The 20,000-nt window shown below is 48.2% G+C and overlaps 1 protein-coding gene across 6 annotated transcripts in view; it reads right to left on the bottom strand.

The window, feature by feature from the left end:
- LOC143037953 (uncharacterized) overlaps positions 1 to 20,000 on the bottom strand; it is a 197,624-nt gene that overhangs the window by 26,466 nt on the left and 151,158 nt on the right. For all 6 annotated transcript variants that reach the window (XR_012967538.1, XM_076206667.1, XM_076206666.1 and 3 more), the window contains one exon: positions 9,615 to 10,612. Coding sequence is in view for 5 of the 6 variants with exons in the window: in XM_076206667.1 (XP_076062782.1) it covers positions 9,615 to 10,583 (969 nt within the window). In the remaining variant the exon portion in view is untranslated. The remainder of the gene's footprint in view (positions 1 to 9,614; positions 10,613 to 20,000) is intronic.

Genomic DNA, 20,000 nt, shown 5'->3' with positions numbered 1-20,000 from the left:
AAGAATACCACCGTATGTTCCCTCGGGAGGGATCTCTGGTTCGACTGAAATGCGTAACCACTTAACTATTCTTGATCAAATGACCTCGGGAGTCGGGAGTGTCATGCAACACGATTACTTTTGTAGCTTACAAGCGCAGATGGGAGATCTCCCCCTCGGGATTGCCGGGCCTCGCGTTCCGAATACTAAACCACCATGGCTGCGTCCAATACGACGGGAAATCACGTCAAGAGGAGACCTTTTGGTCCGGAGATAGTCTCTGGTTCGTTGGCTTCACCAGAGGCAACCCTGTCAAGATGCAGCTGACAGAGGGGGGGGGGGAGAGAGAGGGAGAGAGAGAGAGAGAGAGAGAGAGAGAGAGAGAGAGAGAGAGAGAGAGAGAGAGAGAGAGAGAGAGAGAGAGAGGGACAAAGAGAAAGAGAAAAAGAGAATATGATATAGAATAAGAGAGAGAATAAAACATTAAGAGAGACATAATAAGCGAAATTAAGAGAAAGAGAAAAAGAGAATATGATATAGAATAAGAGATATAGAATAGGGGAGAGAGAATAAAAGATTAAGAGAGACATAATAAGCGAAATTAAGAGAAAGAGAGAATAAAAAGCGTAGACTCAGAGGTGACTTGATACAGGCCTTTAAGATTTTAAAGGGAATTGACAACATCAAAAGTGACCAAATTTTCACATTGAATGAGAATCGGACAAGAAACAATGGTCTCAAACTGTCCGGAAATAGATTCAATTTGGAAGTAGGTAGAAACAACTTTGCTAACCGTGTAGTTAATGAATGGAATAAACTTCCTGCACAGGTAGTGCAATGTAGTTCAGTTCGAAGCTTTAAGAATCATTTAGATGCTGTAATGATTATAATTTATCTTATATTATTTGTTTTTGTTTTGTTATCATTTGTCTGTCTGATTTTCATTTATTATTAGTTATATGTCAATTTATTATTATTTACTATTTACCTGTTTGTTTATTATTTAACTATACCTATGCATTTATTTATGTATTTTATTTATTTACATTATTATAGTTTTTATTTATTATTTTATTATTAATATGATTTTTTTTTTCGCATCCGACCTAGATATGGATCAAAAGGTCTCCTGTCGGCATGCTCCACCTTTGTAATCCTTTGTAATCCTTTGATAATCCTTTGAGAGAAAGAGAGAGAGAGAGTGAGAGAGATAGAATAAGAGATTAAGAAAGAATAAGAGAAGGGAGATAAGAGAGGTAAGAGAGATAAGAGAGAGGCGAGATGTTAGAGAGAGAGAGGGAGAGAGAATAAGAGAGATATTAAGGTCAGTTCAAGTCCACCATCTCCGAGAAATTTCTTCTCGCCCTGGAAGTCAGGGAATGGTGACGACCTAGGCAGGAGCAAAGCGACTCCTGGCGTGATCCGACCGCCCACTTTTATTCTCATCATAATCATCATCTTGGACCCGCAATCGCTAATCCATCACCACTGACCCGTGGAGGCACCAACACCATAATCAAGGACCTGTTGCCTTTGCCTTCCTCACAGATAGCCGTTGTTTACCAATACGGGCTCCAAGAGTCACTTTCAGCTGAATGAAGTCGTTTGGTATTTGCATGAACATATATAGTCATGATTATTTAATATTTCTGTATCGATCACTCCTTCCAAAACAAACATTACTTTCTATCCTATGTTTAATAACATCGTCTGGCATGATAACAATAATAATAATAATAATAATATAATAATAAATAAAAACAAAATGTACGAAGAGTGCTTCTGCACTAGAGGGATTCAGTGACGTCATGTCGCCGCATCATGAACGACTCCTCTCATCATGACGTCACGAATGCGAGGGCAATTTGCTACGACCACAAACCAGGCCTTTCTAACTTAACCTAACCTAACCTAATTAGGTTAGATTAGCTTATTTTTTGTTTGTTTATATTGTTAGGTTTAGTTAGAGAAGTCTTCAATATGGAGTGCAATTTTATCAGTCGAGATAAAAATACGTATTCATGAAATACGAAGTTGATTATTTTATATTTTTACATGTGGCTGCAGATTTAAGTACAGCTGTCATTCTCATATGGTCTTCCTGCGCTGATGCCAACACTCCTCCCCCCACTCCCCCCTTCCCCCCACACCGTCCGCAAGAATGATCTCATCAACAAGAAACGTTCTGGTGATGTTGCAAAATATAACCTAATTGCTGAATCTAATTCCTTTCTATCAAATGTTGGTTTCTTCGATGAAGACCTGCCAATTTTCCCCTTTCCACAACCACCGACTTGTTTTATTCTGGCTGTCATCAGGTGATTTTATTCAGCCGGAGGAACCCACCCACTCTTTGCAGAAAGTGAGACAATTTTTATTTATTTATTTATGTACCTATTTTATTTCTTTATACGGGCACCGTCTCCTCTACATAGGAAATATCTAAGCTCGAAATACAATTCTGGAGTATCACTGTTTCTGACACCATATAATTATCATCACAATCTGTGCAATTAACAGTGTTGGGAGTCATCATCACAATTCTTTTAATTATCACCACTGAATGTCATCACAATTTATCACAGTTATAACACAATCATCACAAGTGTGATAACGTTACATCACCTAACTCACGGTGACATCTGAAATCACGTTTACAATACTGACGTAACGGGACTTTTCCGAAGATAAATGAAACATGGCGAAACATTACGAGAATATTCTAACCGTCTATAGCCGATTCTCATAATGCTTAGTTCATCTTGGGTCAAACCCGGGAAGACAGTTTTGTCTTTCACTGTACCTATGTCGACAGAGGAACCTGCCACACGTCTGGTAAACGACATTGCTCAACCGAGCACAATCGCCAGGTTTCCACATCTTAGGTATCAGTTGCCAAACAACGCCAGACAATCAGCAGACGTGTAGCAGGTTCACACGCTGCCAAATGTACAGTAGCGAGCAAAAGCTTTTCACACACCCTGAGTTTTTCATGATTAAAAAAATCGTTGTCTGGTAATTTTTTCATCTATTATAGGAAAATATATCACGCAATTGACAAAAAATGATTAATATTGAGGTTTGATAACTGTAGTGTGGGTCAAAAACCTTTCGCTCGCGACTGTACCTACAATCCTTTTCAAAGCGACCAAACTTTGTTGAGACGAGTACAAAACACGGCTACTAAACACACGTAATCACAACTTCCAACTTTCTCGTCTTTCAGACCCCACGTTAGTATGCGTCCACACAAATCCACTGTCTGTGAAATCCATGAACGCAAATCACACACACACAAAAAATCGCTACGTTCCTTTGCACACTTGTTCTTACTAATTCCACAATTCAAAGATGCTTGTACTTTTCGGTACGCAAGGATGGCACCCCTCCTGTTTACTCACAATCGTCCGACCGAGCTCAAATGTCTGCGAAAACGAACATGACTCATCCCCGAACAGCCGTCACAATGCGCACACATTCACCGAGTCCTGTTAACCTGGGCGCAAGTCTTCTTGACTTTCCACAGCGGCACTGCACGAAGCCACCCAAAACCGCAAATAAATTCGCAGCCACCAAGCAAGCACGAACATACGATACTCTTTCCCCTCCGCGCCACCACTTCGACACACTCGAACTCCCTCCGTGTCGACGTTCAAAACACAACGATCATATCCCACCACTTGGGCCGAATGTCGGCAACCCACGCGCGAGGCGGCGACCACGTGTCCGGACGGCCGAAGACTGACAAAGCTACAAGAAGCGGCACACCGCGACTGCGCACGCGCCGCCGAGGAGTCGAGTGAGTCGGCCTGGGCCGGGACGACTGGCCGGCCGGCCGGCCGCACATCCGGTGTTGGCACTAACCGCACCCCTGCCTTGAACGAGTGGACGTGTACAAATGTAAGTGTAAAGTGGTAATGTAAATGTGCGTACAAGTGTACAAAATGTGTGTGTGTGTGTGTGAACCAGTATGCGCACAAGGGTAGTTAGGCAAGTATATGTGGTATCAGCTACTAATAAAAGTTGTTGTAACTGGAATGATTCGGGATGGAAAACCGCAATTTGGTGAAAGGGAAAGAAGAGAAGGAAAAGGAGGAGGATAACGAGGAAGAGGAGGAGAAGAAGTAAGACAAAGGAAAGGCAAAGGGAGAAGGAGGAGGGAGACGGCAAGGAAGGGAAAGGAAAATGGAGAAAGGAAGAGGAGGAAGACGGCAGGGAAGGGAAAGAGGAAAATGGAAAAGAGGAGGGGGAGGAGTAGGAGGAAGATGGCAAGGAAGGGAAAGAGGAAAATGGAAAAGAGGAGGGGGAGGAGTAGGAGGAGTAGGAGGAAGATGGCAAGGAAGGGAAAGAGGAAAATGGAAAAAGAGGAGGGAGAGGAGCAGGAGTAAAAGTAGGAGTAGGAGGAAGAGGAGTATGGGGAGGAAGAGGAGGAGTATGGGGAGGAGGAGGAGGAGGAAGGGGAGGACCAACCCTCAAAGCACCAGCAGCCTGACCACGAGTTCTGCGGGGCGACACTCCCAGCTCGTTCGTGTTCTTGGATGACGTCACAATGCGAGGGAAAAAGTTGACCCGTGCCCGCTCGCCCACCCACCCACTCACCAGTTCCGCCCACAGTATGTATCCTAACCCCCACCCTCCCATCCACCCATCCCCACCGTCTGCCACCCTTGGAGGAAGGGCAGCAACAGAAACGGCGGGAACTACCCATAAACGGGATCTCGGGCTCTCGTCCTCTCTCTCTCTCAGAATAGGGTTTCCCCCTACTACACCCACTCCCCATTCCCACTCCCACTCCTCCTCCTCCTCCTCCGCAATCTCGCAACAAAGAACTTCCTCGATCTCGTTCTCAACGGCCCGTCGAGGGGGAGTACCCCAAGACTCCCTGGTGAGCTAATTTCTCTCTGACCAGGATTCTGCGCCTAGGAACCAGGACTCCACTTTGCGGTCCTTGGAGTCCAACTTTCTATTCCTCAGTGGGGAGTGCCACGGACTCCCACGGCGACTACGTGGAGTATGTACGACATATCTACAAAGGCACTCCTAACAAACTAGACGCTAATATGCATACGAACATACTCTTTCCCCCGCATGAGGAAGGAAACCGAATATACATACACGCACACACACACACACAGTTTATATAAACAGATCAACCTCTAAAGTCTAAACAGCTTTTATCACAAACTTGGCCTCTTACATCATGCTTATTCCCTGAGCACAACCCGACTCACTCACCTTTCGGTGTAAATGGCACCATTCACGGCTCTCCGCGGCCCCGGTGAGGCAAGTGCCAGATTTAGGGGTCGCAGAGGCGGCGGCGGCGGCGGCGGCGGCAAACTGACGCGATCAAACGGAACGCCCAGTATACGGACAAGTTACCCGGTAAAATTATGTATATAAATAAACAAATTAATAAACATGTAAATAAACAAATGGTAAAAAAATAAATAGTAAATAAAGATAAATCGTATATAAATAAATCAAATGAATAAAAATGAAATATGAAAAATAAATAAAGAAAACAGTCTCGAGATCCACTTTCTCTAAGTGACGGCATCCATCTGTGAGCGAGTGACAACGCCACGTACATTTATTCACGAGTGATAATGTCTTGTATATTCTGGTTAAAACCAGATTATCTCATCTACCTTCAACGGCGTATGTAAAATAAATAAATGAATAAATAAATGCAATTATTATTGAAATTAAACGATAATTTCAGTTCGTGTATCAAGTGTCTTTAAAGACCCAAGGCATCTATGGAAAACAAAAATGCCTGAATGCACGCACATTCATTATCATGACTACCTTCGCTCGCACCAGCAAAGATTAAACAGCGATGGGACTGAGAAACCCATAGGGAAATTACTAAAGAGTAATCAAACGCACACATGAATGCATAAAAAAGCTCTACTGAGCAACACATGGAGCCAGTATTGTTATGAGTGGTTACAGTATATCTCAGAATCACGACAATTCCAAAGAACTCGGCATCAAATTCGTAGACCAGTTTTCCAAATTCGCGAGAATTGCTGCCTCGTTTTTCTCCATAACCTTGACGACATGCAAAGCTTCGGAGGAGAGAAAAAAAAAAAAGCATTTGACTTCCGGCAAGAAATATTTTTCCCCATCGCTGCTCATTCGAAGAATCGGACGAGTCACACTCAATCGCCCACAGAATCGGACGCCACGATCGGAGTCATTCGTTCGAAGAAAACGATTCGAAACTCGTTCGTTCACAGAATCCGAAACGTCGTCATCTCCGCTCATTCACGGAACCGAACGCGCCGTTCCCGTTCCTTCTCCGGATCGGAAGACTAACGTTCGCAGAATCGGAGGCTGTGAACGTTCAAAGAACGGGGAAGAAGACGAGCCGACGACGACGCTACGCTCGCTCAGGACGAGTTCTCGTTCGTTCGTTCGTTCACAGAACGACATGAGTCATCGGCATTCGTTTGCATGAAATCCAGTCGCAATTATCAGAATGCGTCTTTGTCTTCGCCATTATTTACGATATCAGGAATTCGAACATTCCAGAAGAAATGTCGACTTGCGCGCGAAGTCGACGCGCATGCGCAATGAATCAGGCAATGAAGTCAAGATTTCTCCTCCTCGTCCATGGAATCGGACCAGTGGCAATAGTGGGTTCATGTTAGATGCACGGCAAGGAGGAAGAGGAGGAGGAGGTTGGCGGGCTGGGAGGTAGTGGGAGTCTGGAGAAGGGTGGAGTGGGATGTTGTTGGGATGCAAAGAGAGGAAAGACAAGGAGATAAAGGCGTGGAAGGGAAGGACGGATGGGAGGAGAGCTAAAAAGGTGGGAGGTGAAGGAGGGTGAGAGGATAATGGGGAGAGAGTGGGAGGAATATGGGAAAGTGTAGGAGGAAAATGGGAGGTGTGTAGGAGGAAATGGGGAGGTGTGTAGGAGGGAAATGGGAAAGTGTAGGAGGAAATGGGAAAGTGTGTAGGAGGAAATGGGGAGATATGTAGGAGGAAATGGGAGAGTGTAGGAGGAAATGAGGAGGTGCGTAGGAGGAAAAGGGGAGGTGTGTAGGAGGAAAAGGGGAGGTGTGTAGGAGGAAAAAGGGAGGTGTGTAGGAGGAAATAGGGAGGTGTGTAGGAGGAAAAAGGGAGGTGTGTAGGAGGAAATGGAGAGAGTGTAGGAGGAAAAGGAGAGGTGTGTAGGAGGAAATAGGGAGGTGTGTAGGAGGAAAAAGGGAGGTGTGTAGGAGGAAAAAGGGAGGTGTGTAGGAGGGAGAGGTGAGAGAGTGGGAGGGAAAGAAGAAATAGAGGAAAAAGAGGTAAGATAAGGAAATATGGGAGGACGAGGGGAGCGGGTGGAAAGAATGGGAGGGAAAAGCCAGGCTGGGAGCAAAATGGGAAGGGATACGAAGAAAAGGAGGGGTGGGGGGAATGAAATTGGATTGGAAAAAATGATGGGAGGAAAAGGAAAGCGTGCGGGAAGAGAGGACGAGAAGAATGCGAGAGAGGGTGGGAGGGAAAAGGGAGAGAGTAAAGAGAGAGTGGGAGGGAAAGGGAGAGGGTAGGGAGAGGGTAGGGAGAGGATGGAGAGAGGGTGGGGAGGTAGGTTGAGCGTGATGCAGTCACAAGAGAAAGAACGGGGAGAAAGAATAGGCAGAGGAGTAGGGGGAAAGTGGGGAGGGAAGAGTGAGGAGACGAAGGTAATGAGCAACACGGAGGAAGTAGATGATAAGAGAGAGATGCTGTAATGATTATAATTTATTTTATATAATTTGTTTTTGTTTTGTTATCATTTGTCTGTGATTTTCATTTATTATTAGTTATATGTTAATTTATTATTATTTACTATATACCTGTTTGTTTATTATTTAACTATACCTATGCATTTATGTATTTTATTTGTTATTATACATTATAGTTTTTATTTATTATTTTATTATAATTTTTTTTCGCATCCGACCTAGATATGGACCAAAAGGTCTCCTGTCGGCATGCTCCGCCTTTGTAATCCTTTGAGAGAGAGAGAGAGAGAGAGAGAGAGAGAGAGAGAGAGAGAGAGAGAGAGAGAGAGAGAGAGAGAGAGAGAGAGAGAGAGAGAGAGGAGGGGGGAGTAGAAAGTGAGGTCAGGAAAAAGGCCGAAGGGGGAAGGGAGGGGGAGGGGGAGGGAGGGGAGGGGGAGGGGGAGGGAGGGGAGGGGGAGGGAGGGGAGGGGGAGGGAGGGGAGGGAGGGGAGGGAGGGGACGAGGTATGTGTGATGGACCATAAGAGAGATTTGATAAAGAGAGAGGGTGGGAAGAAGAGGAAGAGTGAACGATCTGATAAAGAGAGTGTGGGGAGAAGGGAGGGAGAGAGAGGAGAGAGAGAGGGTGGGGAGAAGGGAAAGAGAGAGAGGAGAGAGAGAGAGAGGAGAAGAGAGGGAGGGAGGGAGAGACGAGAAGGTAGGGGGGAGAGAGAGAGGGAGAAGGCCAATGAGAAGGGTGATAGCGATGATGAGGAAGATGAAAGGGAAGAAGACAGTGTATTGGTGGGAAAGGAGGAAGGCGAGGAGGAGAAGGGGGAGGAGAAGGGGGAGGAGGAGGAGGAGGAGGAGGAGAAACCTTGTTAAGGAGACGAGACTTGGCGAAAGGAGGACGGAGGCCGAGGTGGAGGGTCAGCCGCCGCCGCCGCCGTCGCCGCCGCGGACGGGAGAGGAGTTCGAGAAGAGTTCGGAGGGAGCGAAAGGGGAAGGAGACTCTTGTGCAGCGACGATGAAGACCGCGGAGAGAGATATAGATAGATAGATAGATAGATAGAGAGAGAGAGAGAGGAGGGAGGGAGAGGAGGGAGGGAGAGGAGGGAGAGAGAGACAGGGAGAGAGAGAAAGGGAGAGAGAGAGACAGAGAGACAGAGAGAGAAGAGAGGAGAGAAGAGAGAGGAGATAGGAGAGAGATAGAGAGGAGAAAGAAAGAGAGAGAAGGGGAGATGGAAAGAGACAGATATAGAGACAGATGCAGACAGAGATAAAAAGAGGGGGAAATAAATACGAGGGGACTGTAGGTCAGGGTAAAGGGGGAGGAGGTGGAGAGAGGGGGAAAATGTGGAGAGTAGGAAAGTAAAGAGAGGAGGGAGGTGGAAAGGGGTGGAAAGTGGGGTGGAAAGGTGATATTTCACCACTGCCAGTCTACCACTACATCCTACCAATAATAGACCAAATCTAGTATGTTCATAGCTGTCACTATTACCACCATCACCATAAAAACAGATAACATATAAAGAAAAAAAGGCAAACAAATTAATAAACAAATAGGTCTGCTGTACAAAGAAATAATGAACAAATAAACACAACAATAAAAACAAGTTCGTAAATAAATCAAACGAGAAAATGCGCAGAGAAATTCCCGTCGGCAAAAACACGATTACCTCCGAAGCTGCTACACTCACGAAAATTAAAAAATATATATATATTAAAAAATATATATATAAATAAATAAATAAAAATAAATAAATAAATAAATAAAAATAAACATAAATCAATCAATTCATTAAAAGAACTTTGCAAACACCCTACCTGACTACCTCCGAAACCTGCTCCATTCACGAAAAAGTAACCAAACAAATGAATAAACAAACAGGTACGTAGATGAAAAAAAAAAAAAGTACTTTGGGAAATCTCCTACCTGAAAGAGGTTGGCCGTCAAGTCCTGGAGCTCGTTCTCGACCTCATCCCTTATCTTGCCCAGCCGGTCCACCTCTTCCTCCTTGAGCTTGAGCTCCTCCTTGACGTTCTCCAGCTGCTCCTCGACCTCTTCGAGTCTAGAGGGTGTCTTGGGCCCTACCGGGGTGCCGTTGTGTGTGGCGTGGGAGGGCGGGAAGGCGGCGTGGCCGTTCGTCGGCGCTGCAGCCTTGGCCAAGGGCGAGGAGAGGGGCGAGCAGCCCACGCTCTTCGAGGGCGAGGCTATGGCCATCGAGGGTGTGGAGGGGAGGGCGGGAGTCGAGCAGGAGGACATGCCGCCGCCGCCGCCACCGTGCAAAGGCGAGAGGCCGTTGACGCTGGAGCCGCAGCCGTTGTCATGCGTCAGCTCGAACTCCACCTCCTTCAGGGACACGGCGTCGAGGGTCCCGTTCTCATCCGCCTCTCCGTCCTCTTCCCCCTTCCCTCTCTCTTCGTCCTCCTCCGCCTCCGACGTCCCGTTCTTGGCTTCACTTCCGCCACCGTCACCGCCGGCTTCGTCAGTGGCAGCGCCCTGGGCCGCCTGGAGGAAGGCCTGACCGCTCTTGAGCAGTTCGGTGTAGTTCTCGATGTCGAGCTGGGCGGCATCGAGGAGGAAGGGCGCGTTGGCGGCGCTGGCCAGGAGCACCCTGGGCGAGTACGGAGGGACAATGTGACCTTCGGGCGTCAGTCCACGTGACGCCATCACGTGACATTTGAGCGCCGTCACCTTGGCCCGAACGTCCCGGCGCCAAGCGTCCAGGTCTGGCGACGCGGTGCCAGCCACATCGCCGCCTCTACTGACGACTCCTACGACGCCGCCGTCACCCACGTCAGAAGTCCCTCCGTTCGCCACCGTGCTCCTCTTCGTGGAGGTCACCTGCAGGCGGGTTCTCGCCGGGGAGGACTCGCCCCCGGCAGACACGACCACACTCATGCCGCTACCACCGGGGCGCCGCCGCCATCCTGAAGGAATAAGAAAGGAAAACCCGTGAGAGAAGGAAGAAGAAAAACAAAAAAGTGCTGTATTTACAACACAAGGGTCAGCTGCTGCTGCTGCTGAGGCTGCAGCTACTGTTACAGTTGCACGAACTCGCCCTTTGACGGGTCTGGATGCGTGCGGGTGGCGACCGGCCTCCCGACCGAGTAGGAAAAAATCATGAACAATATATGTGCATATTCTCAATCATGCAGACGCGTGCGCACGAACACACACCTACGCAGGTACGTGCGTGCACACGCACAATTAATCCCTCCAGAACGAGGTCCTGTCCAAATCAAAATCTGCCTTGTTATAATTCATCATTTGGTTTATAGTTATTATCGATATTATTATCGCCATCATTATCATATATACATCATTAGCAAGATTAAAGTTTAAAAAGGTTTGGAACTCGGGAATACCCGCCCTGTGACGGGTGGTAATGGACAGGGGGATGACAGGTGGCAATGGACATGGAACTGCCTAGTGTAGGCTTTATGGTCACTTGCAGTCTCTTTCATTCTTATGTTCTTTATATGTGTGAAAATCACATAATTATGTCAACTTTTTTCCCTTCAAACCAGGGGAATACTTTTCCTTTGCCTGATGCCAAGCTATTCTAGTCGGCTCTTGGTGAATGAATGAATGAATGAATGAATGACAAAATGAATGAATGAATGACATAAAATGACTGAATGAAATGAATGAGCGAATGAACAAATAAACGCAAATGAAACACAAACAAATGCAAATGCATTGATAAACAAAAAAGATATACAAATGGGTAAATACGAATTAGTAAACACGCAATCTGTTCGCCTATTAATCATACGGGCAGGCGGCGGCGGCATATGCAGCTGGGGGAAACGAACTCCGGCCCGAAGGGGGGGGGGGAGAGGGGGGGTTCGTTGGCTGGGGGTCTCGCTCGATTCAGTCCAGCGGGCACCACGTCAGCTGTCACTAAATCCAAAGAGCATGTAAACGTGTTGAAAGGGGTCAACCGCGGGACACCGCGGTGCCCTTTGGAGGTCCACCTTGCGAGCGCCTTTGGAGGTCCACCTTGCGAGCCCCTTTGGAGGTCCACCTTGCGAGGCCCTTTGGAGGTCCACCAATCGAGGCCCTTTGGAGGTCCACCAATCGAGGCCCTTTGGAGGTCCACCAATCGAGGCCCTTTGGAGGTCCACCAATCGAGGCCCTTTGGAGGTCCACCAATCGAGGCCCTTTGGAGGTCCACCAATCGAGGCCCTTTGGAGGTCCACCAATCGAGGCCCTTTGGAGGTCCACCAATCGAGGCCCTTTGGAGGTCCACCAATCGAGGCCCTTTGGAGGTCCACCATGCGAGGCCCTTTGGAGGTTCACCTTCAGGGGCCCTTTGGAGGTCCACCTTCAGGGGCCCTTTGGAGGTCCACCTTCAGGGGTTCTTTGGAGGTCCACCTTGAGCCCCCTCACGTCCCGCCCTTACGCCTCAGTCGAAGCTATCGCAACACTTCACCCACCCTACACAAAGGCCCTTCCTCCCCTCCTCACCCACCTCGCCTCCAACAACTCATCCGTCTAGATTTACCTGGCCACAAGAATTCGGGAGCAGGTGCGAGGCCTCTAAGCAGATTCCTCCATATCTCAGCCTCCCGCTTCCCACCCCCCCAAACCTCCCAAGTATCGTCAGTTATCCTCCCACCCCACCCCCGTCCCCCCCATCGCCTCCTAACACCCATGACCCTCTCAATTCATCTTTGTCCTTTGTCGAGTCGCACCCTCGACATTCTTTGTAACCAAGGCTCTGCCACGTGTGCATCTCCCACTTGTCAAAGCCCACCCCCCTCCCTCCTCCCCTAATCCTCCAATGGACCTCGACCTCAGCCTAGGGAGGAGAGGGGAGTGGGAGGGGGGGGTCCCTCTCTACCCTCACCTCAATTCACTGAGACAAAGACCTCTTCATTATCGAAAGGGTATGAGGGAGAGGAATAAAATCGTCTGACGAGAGGGGTAGTGTCTCCGGGGAGGTATGGGTCTCGAGTCTGTGCAGCCTCCGAAACAACTCAGACCCCAGCCTCTTTCGTGTCTATACAGCCTCCCGAAAGCCCCCCCACCCCCCGACCCCCAGCCTCCTCTCACATTGATTCTCTCGTCCAGACCAGACAATTCCATAATCCTTTCGTTTCCAACTTGCGAATATTAAATACAAAACAAACACTGCATTCCGTCATGGGGATTAACCGTGTTGACAAAATGCACGAATGAGCGCAACACTTCATATTAATAAAGTATCGAAATTCATCAAAATGTTTTATATTCTTCAAGTTGCGTCCTCGGTAATTTCACAGAAGAGCTTAACTTCGATAAGATTAAAGTCAACAAGGCGGAGACGTTTCTTCCTTCCCAATGTAGACGTCACAGTTTAACAGCTGGAGTAGAAGTAACAAGGATTCTTGTATTACGGGGATATCTACTCAATAGGGCCGCTTTATCCTTCCGCTAGTGATGCAACTATGGTTGGCGATGTTACATGTAGTTTAGAGTATTAGTAGTAGCAATAGTAGTAGATGTAGCTGTAGTGGTAGTAAAAGTAGAACCTGTAGTAGAAGTAGAAGCTGTAGTAGAAGTAGAAGCTGTAGAAGTAGAAGCTGTAGTACAAGTAGAAGCTGTAGAAGTAGAAGCTGTAGTAGAAGTAGAAGCTGTAGAAGTAGAAGCTGTAGAAGTAGTAGCTGTAGAAGTAGTAGTAGTAGCTGTAGTAGTAGATATAATAGATGTAGTAGATGTAGCAGCTGTAGAAGTAGTTGTGGATGTAGTAGAAGATGTAGCAGTAGTAGTATCAGTAGTAGCAGCAACAGCAGCAGCAGTATTACTACTACTACTACTAGTAGTAGTAGTAGTACCAGGAAGAGGAGCTGCACTACTGTTGCAGGAGCTGCAGTTAATGTGGCGACGCGGACTCGACGATGCGGCCGGGCAGCCTAAAATCAATAGTCTCCCCTCTGCTCCCCTCCCCTTCCTCTTCCTCCTCCTTCTCCAGCCTCTTCCTCCTCCTCCTCCTCCAGCCTCTTCCTCCTCCTCCTCCATCCTCTTCCTCCTATTGCCTCTCCTCCAGCCACTTCCTGGTGCTCCTGGATTTTCAGATTCCTTTGTGTTTTGCATATCCCGTTTCCTTCTATGAAACGTATCTCACCTCCACACCTCCACCTCCTATCCAACACCCACGGCCTCTACGCTATTTAACCTCCCCATAATACCACTTTCCATTATCCTCCCCCTTCTCCCTCAAACTCCCCCCAGCCCCCACCTCCCTCCCCTCTTCCATTCGAGTTCCATGACTCGAGTCCTCTTTTCGGTCGAAAGCCGCGGCGCCCGAGTGCGTCCTCTCCCCTTCCCCGTCCTTCCCTCTCCTTGTGTACTCAGAGGGGGAACGTTTCAATCTACCCCTCGGTCAGGGACAGGTGAATGAAATAGCCTAGAGGAGCTTAAGAGTAAAAAGAGTACTAAAGAAGAGTTAAAAATAGTGAAAGAGTAAAAAAAGAAAAAAGAAAAATAAGAAAAAGTAAGATGAGCAAAAGTAGTAAAATGAAATAAATAAAAAGAGTAAGAGTAAAAGAGTAAAAAAAAAAAAAAGAAAAAATTAAGATGTGCAAGAGGAGTAAAATGAAATAAATAAAAACAGTAAAAAGAGTAAAAGAAAAGAGAGAGGAAAAAATATATGTCACTCAGGGAGGATGGGGTTAAGGTGGATCTGTTCGCATTTCACCCCACTCATCTCGTCCTTATCAACCTTCTTCATTCAACTCCTTTGCTGCTGCCTTTGGCGACTGGGACATACATACATACATACATACATACATACTCTATGGTGTCTGTCGCCAGACGAATTCATTCCTCATCCTCTCCCCCTTTCTCTCTCTCTCTCTCTCTCTCTCTCTCTCTCTCTCTCTCTCTCTCCCTCGCGCGCGCCCTTTTTCTCTCCATATCCCTCTCCCCCTCTCTCTCCATCTGCCTCTCCCTCTCTCTCCATCTGCCTCTCTCTCTCTCTCCATCTCCGCCCCTCTCTCTCTCTCTCTCTCTCTCTCTCTCTCTCTCTCCATCTCTCTCTCCATCTCTCTCTCCCCATTCGGTTTACACGTAACAGGTGTTTTGCTGCTTGCTGTTACGGCCATGAGATCCCGTACACATGCGTTCCTTAAGACCCTTCAATCCGGCGACGCCCGCCCTCCATCCATCCATCCATTGTGTTCCGCCGGCACTTCAATAACGGTGACGCACGCTAAGGATTTCCTTCTGTTTCAATGGGGGGGTCTAGGTCGATCGAGGGCCACGTCATACCAGGGTTAGCATCTCCCCCTTCTGTTCCCAAACTAGGGGGGCGCGCCTCCCCCCCCTCCAAGAAGGCGTCAGGAGGATACAAGTGGGGGGGGGCGTGAAGTCATCAGCTCAAAAATCAGTTTAATAAGAATGATGAAATAATTCCATGAACAAATACCTGCCGTTACATACGCGCAAAAGTATAATTTTATCAGTCACCCCCAACCCGTTTTCTATTAAGATATAAACAGAAAATATATAAATAGAAAAAGAAAAAGAAATATATATATACAATTTCATATAAACACAAAAAGGTGTGTGGTGGGTCGTGTGGGTCTGTTGGAAGCAAATATGTGATTGATATAAGATAGCTTAGAAATCAATGCCTTAAATGAATAAATAATTGTCCCCAACCAGAATAAAAACAACGAAGTCCCCCACAGCGTTTGAGGTACTGCAGGTAGAATCTGTTCCTGAAAACATGACATTTCCTGACACACCTGTGACCATCATCCCCATACACCTGCACAACACCTGCCTTTCCCTATCACCGCCACCCACGTGTCCGCAACCCACTCGCCAGCCCGGACACCTGTCACAAAAACCTCGACCCCAAAACAAATATAAACATCTGTATAGGAAAAGGTACGCCATCTCTTTCGACTCCAAAGTCCATTAATACCCTCATCTCCTCCCGAAGGTGCAGCCCAGAGAGGCTGGCACTCGGTCTCCAGAACCGGTCCAAATTCTATATATTTTAAAGTTTATTTCCCTCACGCACTCACACACACACACACACACACACACACACACACACACACACACACACACACACACACACACACACATTCTTTTACAATAGACATGACAACTGGAAACAGCTCTCTCTCTCTCTCTCTCTCTATCCCTCTCTTGTAAACAACGGATAATACAGGAGTGGCTCCACAGTCACATTACACAAACAACTTTTATATTTTTCTTCCTCGAAAGACCTACAGCAGGACCCGTAGACCGGTGCCGGGTGCTGTAGGGCCGCGGGATCAGGGTCACTGAGATAACGGCGGACAGGCCTTGCACCTGTCCGCCCTGACACCTGTAGCTAAACTACTTTGACTTCGTCGAACACCTGCACAATGCGATGACCTACTTGAGGCTTTGCGTTCCACCCAAGGACAGGTAAGGAGCCCACGCCAGGAGGCGCTGAGTAGTTGCGTCCGAAGCAGTCACCTTTGCCCTATCATGCGCTTTAGGGAGTGTTGGGGCTGGTAACTAAGAGTTCCTGCTGGGAATAGGAGAGGAGTGCGGGGCTCGAATTCACAACTGAGCGAATGCGAGACCAGCAAGCTCGCTTCCAATAACGCCACCAATACATAACCTAAGGACAGGAGGAGACTTTGTGTACATGTATACACATACACACACAAATACGCACGCACACACACAGGCACGCACACACAAATACACACGCACACGCACGCACACACACACACACACACACACACACACACACACACACACACACGCACACACACACATTCACACACGTTTAATGTTGATAATGTACATTCCACCCATCCCCCCACCCCGCTGAGACCGAAGGACGCTCTCCAGCAACCCACCTCTCTTGTCTTGGGCGAGAACGAAAGCCATCTTGGTAGGTCGCCGCGTCGAAGGGGTTGAAGGTGGAACTATCGCTTTGCTTGTCACGTCCTCGGTGCCTCATTGGCTGACCCAAATAAACATTGGACTCGCACAACAACAACTGTGCTTCACCCTTTACACATCTGCCAGTCCTGAATTGGTACTGATGTCGCCTCGACAAAGTTTGGTCGTTTGATTTAAGGTCCCTCCCACGCCAAAGGATAAACAAGTACACAAATGAAGATAAAAAGAAAAAATACAAGGTAATAAAGGAACAATATAAGGATATCTCTACACACACACATACACACATTCACAGAATCATGAAAGGCATGGAAATCCTTGACAGAGAAGACTTATTAAAGTGGAATAAAAGAAAAACAAGGGGACATGAAAAGAAACTCAAAAAGGATAGTTACAGAAGTGATATGAAAAAAAAAAAAATAGTTTCCCACACAGAGTGGTGGATGTCTGGAACAAATTGGACGAAACAATAGTGTGTGCAAACACTGGTGGATGTCTGGAACAAATTGGACGAAACAATAGTGTGTGCAAACACCATACAAGAATCTAAGAACAAACTAGATGTTGCGAGATACAAAGACGGGTCACTAAGAGCATAGCTCCCCTTCCCGTATAATACAGCTAGGTAAATAAATACATGTAATGTTTTCATGTATATTCCCCATTTTACAAAAGTCGTTCGAAAAGCATTCAGAGGGCGGGGGGGCGCGCGCGCGCGCACACACACACACACACACACACACACACACACACACACACACACACACACACACACACACACACACTCAACCTGTAGCCCTTGTCTACTGTAACGAGATACAAACTTTCAATTAAACATCTATCCCCCATTAGCTCTCTCACCCCTCGTAGTACTGTGGTAGCGCGCGCGCTGATCGGTGACGTTAGAAGCACCTGCTCCCCCTCCCCTTTCCCTCAGAGCTCTTTTCTCCCACCCTCACCCGACACCAGCACCCACAGGACTCCCCCCTCCCCACTCCCACCCGTCAGCCCAATGGGTTTTCCTCGTCCGCGTCTTTCTTCAAGGGCTCAGCGCGAGGAAACAAGTGGCACTTCACGTAGGGCCACGGATGCTGGCGACAGGTAATAATGAGCCATCTTGATTACCCCTTCAATGGAAATAATGAAGGTGGGAGAGGCAGGGGGAGAGGGAGGAGGAAGAAGGAAGGGGGAAAGGGGGGGGAGAGGGAGACAGGGAATGAGAGGGAGGGAGGGAGGGAGGGAGGGAGGGAGAGAGAGAGAGAGAGAGAGAGAGAGAGAGAGAGAGAGAGAGAGAGAGAGAGAGAGAGAGAGAGAGAGAGAGATTTGTTAAGGCCATCCCAATGCCTTTCATTGCCATCCCATTGATTTTCAATGCATAGAACTCTAATTACTTTTGAAATATAATTAGTTTCTTCGTCATAGGCCCTTTGCTGCTTTTATATGCACCATTATTCTGAGAGAGAGAGAGAGAGAGAGAGAGAGAGAGAGAGAGAGAGAATGTAATACCATGGTAATGCTTAGAGGGGACAAGCATGAAACTAGAGGAGAGGGGGCGAATGAATGAATAAAACACGTGGAAAGGGGGGAGGCGTGGAAAAAGGAGGAAAGGAAAGGGAGGAGAGGAAAGGGAGGGGAATGGAGAGGACGAAAGAGGAGAACAGTAGAGAAGAAGGGAGAGAAGGACACAGGAAGGGAAAGGAGGGAGGAAGATAGACGAGAGAGGAAGAGAGGTGAGGAGGAGAGAGGGGAGGCGGATTCAAAGAAGAGGCGATAAAGGAGAGATTTATGGCGCTACACCAGCAAAATGGAGGGAGAGCAGAAATTAAAAACTGCCACAAGTACATATTTTCCAATGAATATTCGTCTCCACTCATAAAAAAAGATTGTTGCGTGACTCTGGTTCGTAGGAATGTCAGTGGGTGGTCGCTAAAATATTGATCGCAGAGAACGGGGAAGACAAGTGAGGGAAGGCGAGGGGAGACGAGGGGAGGGGAGTGGAGGAATGAGGAGGGGAGAAGGGAGGAGTAGCGAGAGGAAGGGAGAGGAGGGGAAGCGAGAGGAGGGGATAAGGGAGGGGTAGCGAGAGGAGGGGAGAAGGGAGGAGTAGCGAGAGGAAGGGAGAGGAGGGGAAGAGAGGTGAGGGAAGGTGAGGGGAGGTGAGGGGAGGCGACGGGAGGGGAATGGAGGAAAAAGGAGGGGAGGCGAGAGGAAGGGAGAAGAAGGGAGGGGAGGCGAGGGGAGAGGTGGGGAGAAATGAGGGGATAAGAGGAGGAGAGGTAAGGGGAGGTGAGGAGAGATGAGGAGAGAAGTGAGGGAAGGGTAGGAAAGGAGAGCGGAGGAGAGGGGAAGAGAGAGGACGGGAAGAGAGAGGAGGGGGAAGAGAGAGGAGGGGAAGAGAGGGGAGGAGAGGGGAAGAGAGAGGAGGGGAAGAGAAAGGAAAGAGAGGAGGAGAGGGGAGGAGAGGGGAGGAGAGGGGAGGAGAGGGGAAGAAAGGGGAGTAGGAAGAGAGAGGGAAGAGAGGGGAGGGGAGAAGAGAGGGGAGGGGAGAAGAGAGGGGAAGACAGGGGAGGGGGAAGAGGGGGAGGGGGAAGAGAGGGGAAGAGAGGAAGGGGGAGAAGTGAAGAGAGGAGAGGGGAAGCGAGGAGAGGGGAAGCGAGGAGAGGGGAAGCGAGGAGAGGGGAAGCGAGGAGAGGGGAAGCGAGGAGAGGGGAGGGGAGGAGAGGGGAAGCGAGGAGAGGAGAGGGGAAGCGAGGAGAGGGGAGGGGAAAGGAGGGGAGGAGAGGGGAGGAGAGGGGAGGAGAGGAGAGGACAGGCAAGGGTAGGTGAAGGGATGAGAGGGTTCACATCCCGTAACGACACCGCAGGGGGGCATGGGGTCCGCCCTCGCTCGTTTCCCCTCAAACGCCCACCCGCCCCCGCCCACGCCCCCGCCCGCCCGTCATGGCTTGGCAACATGCAGCGCTGCGAGACAACTAACTCTGGAAAACCGTTCTGACAACCAAGAACGGCGGCCGTCACGCACAGAACTCCCTTACCCAAAAGGTGAGAGAAAAAGAGCATAAACACGCACAGGTGCAAACGCACGCACGCACGCACGCACGCACACACACACACACACACACACACACACACACACACACACACACACACACACACACACACACACACACACACACACACACACACCTTGAAGAGGTGAACATTCCGACAGTTAATTCGGCTTCGAACCTTTTACTCGAGAGTGATTGAGGTGTTGGAAGAGAGTGAGGGCTGGGTGGACTATGTATATATTGATCTAGGAGGTTTTTGATCAAGTTCTCACAGTCGTATGATGAAGGAACGGGTTCAGTATTAGCAAATTACATGTTTCTTATATGTTAATGACATGATGCAAGGTAAAGCAAACAATGCCAGATG

This window comes from Oratosquilla oratoria, chromosome 23, assembly GCF_046742065.1.
Source record: "Oratosquilla oratoria isolate Oo_2021 chromosome 23, ASM4674206v1, whole genome shotgun sequence".
NCBI lineage: Eukaryota > Metazoa > Arthropoda > Malacostraca > Stomatopoda > Squillidae > Oratosquilla > Oratosquilla oratoria.
This window is presented reverse-complemented; position numbering and strand designations above follow the sequence as displayed.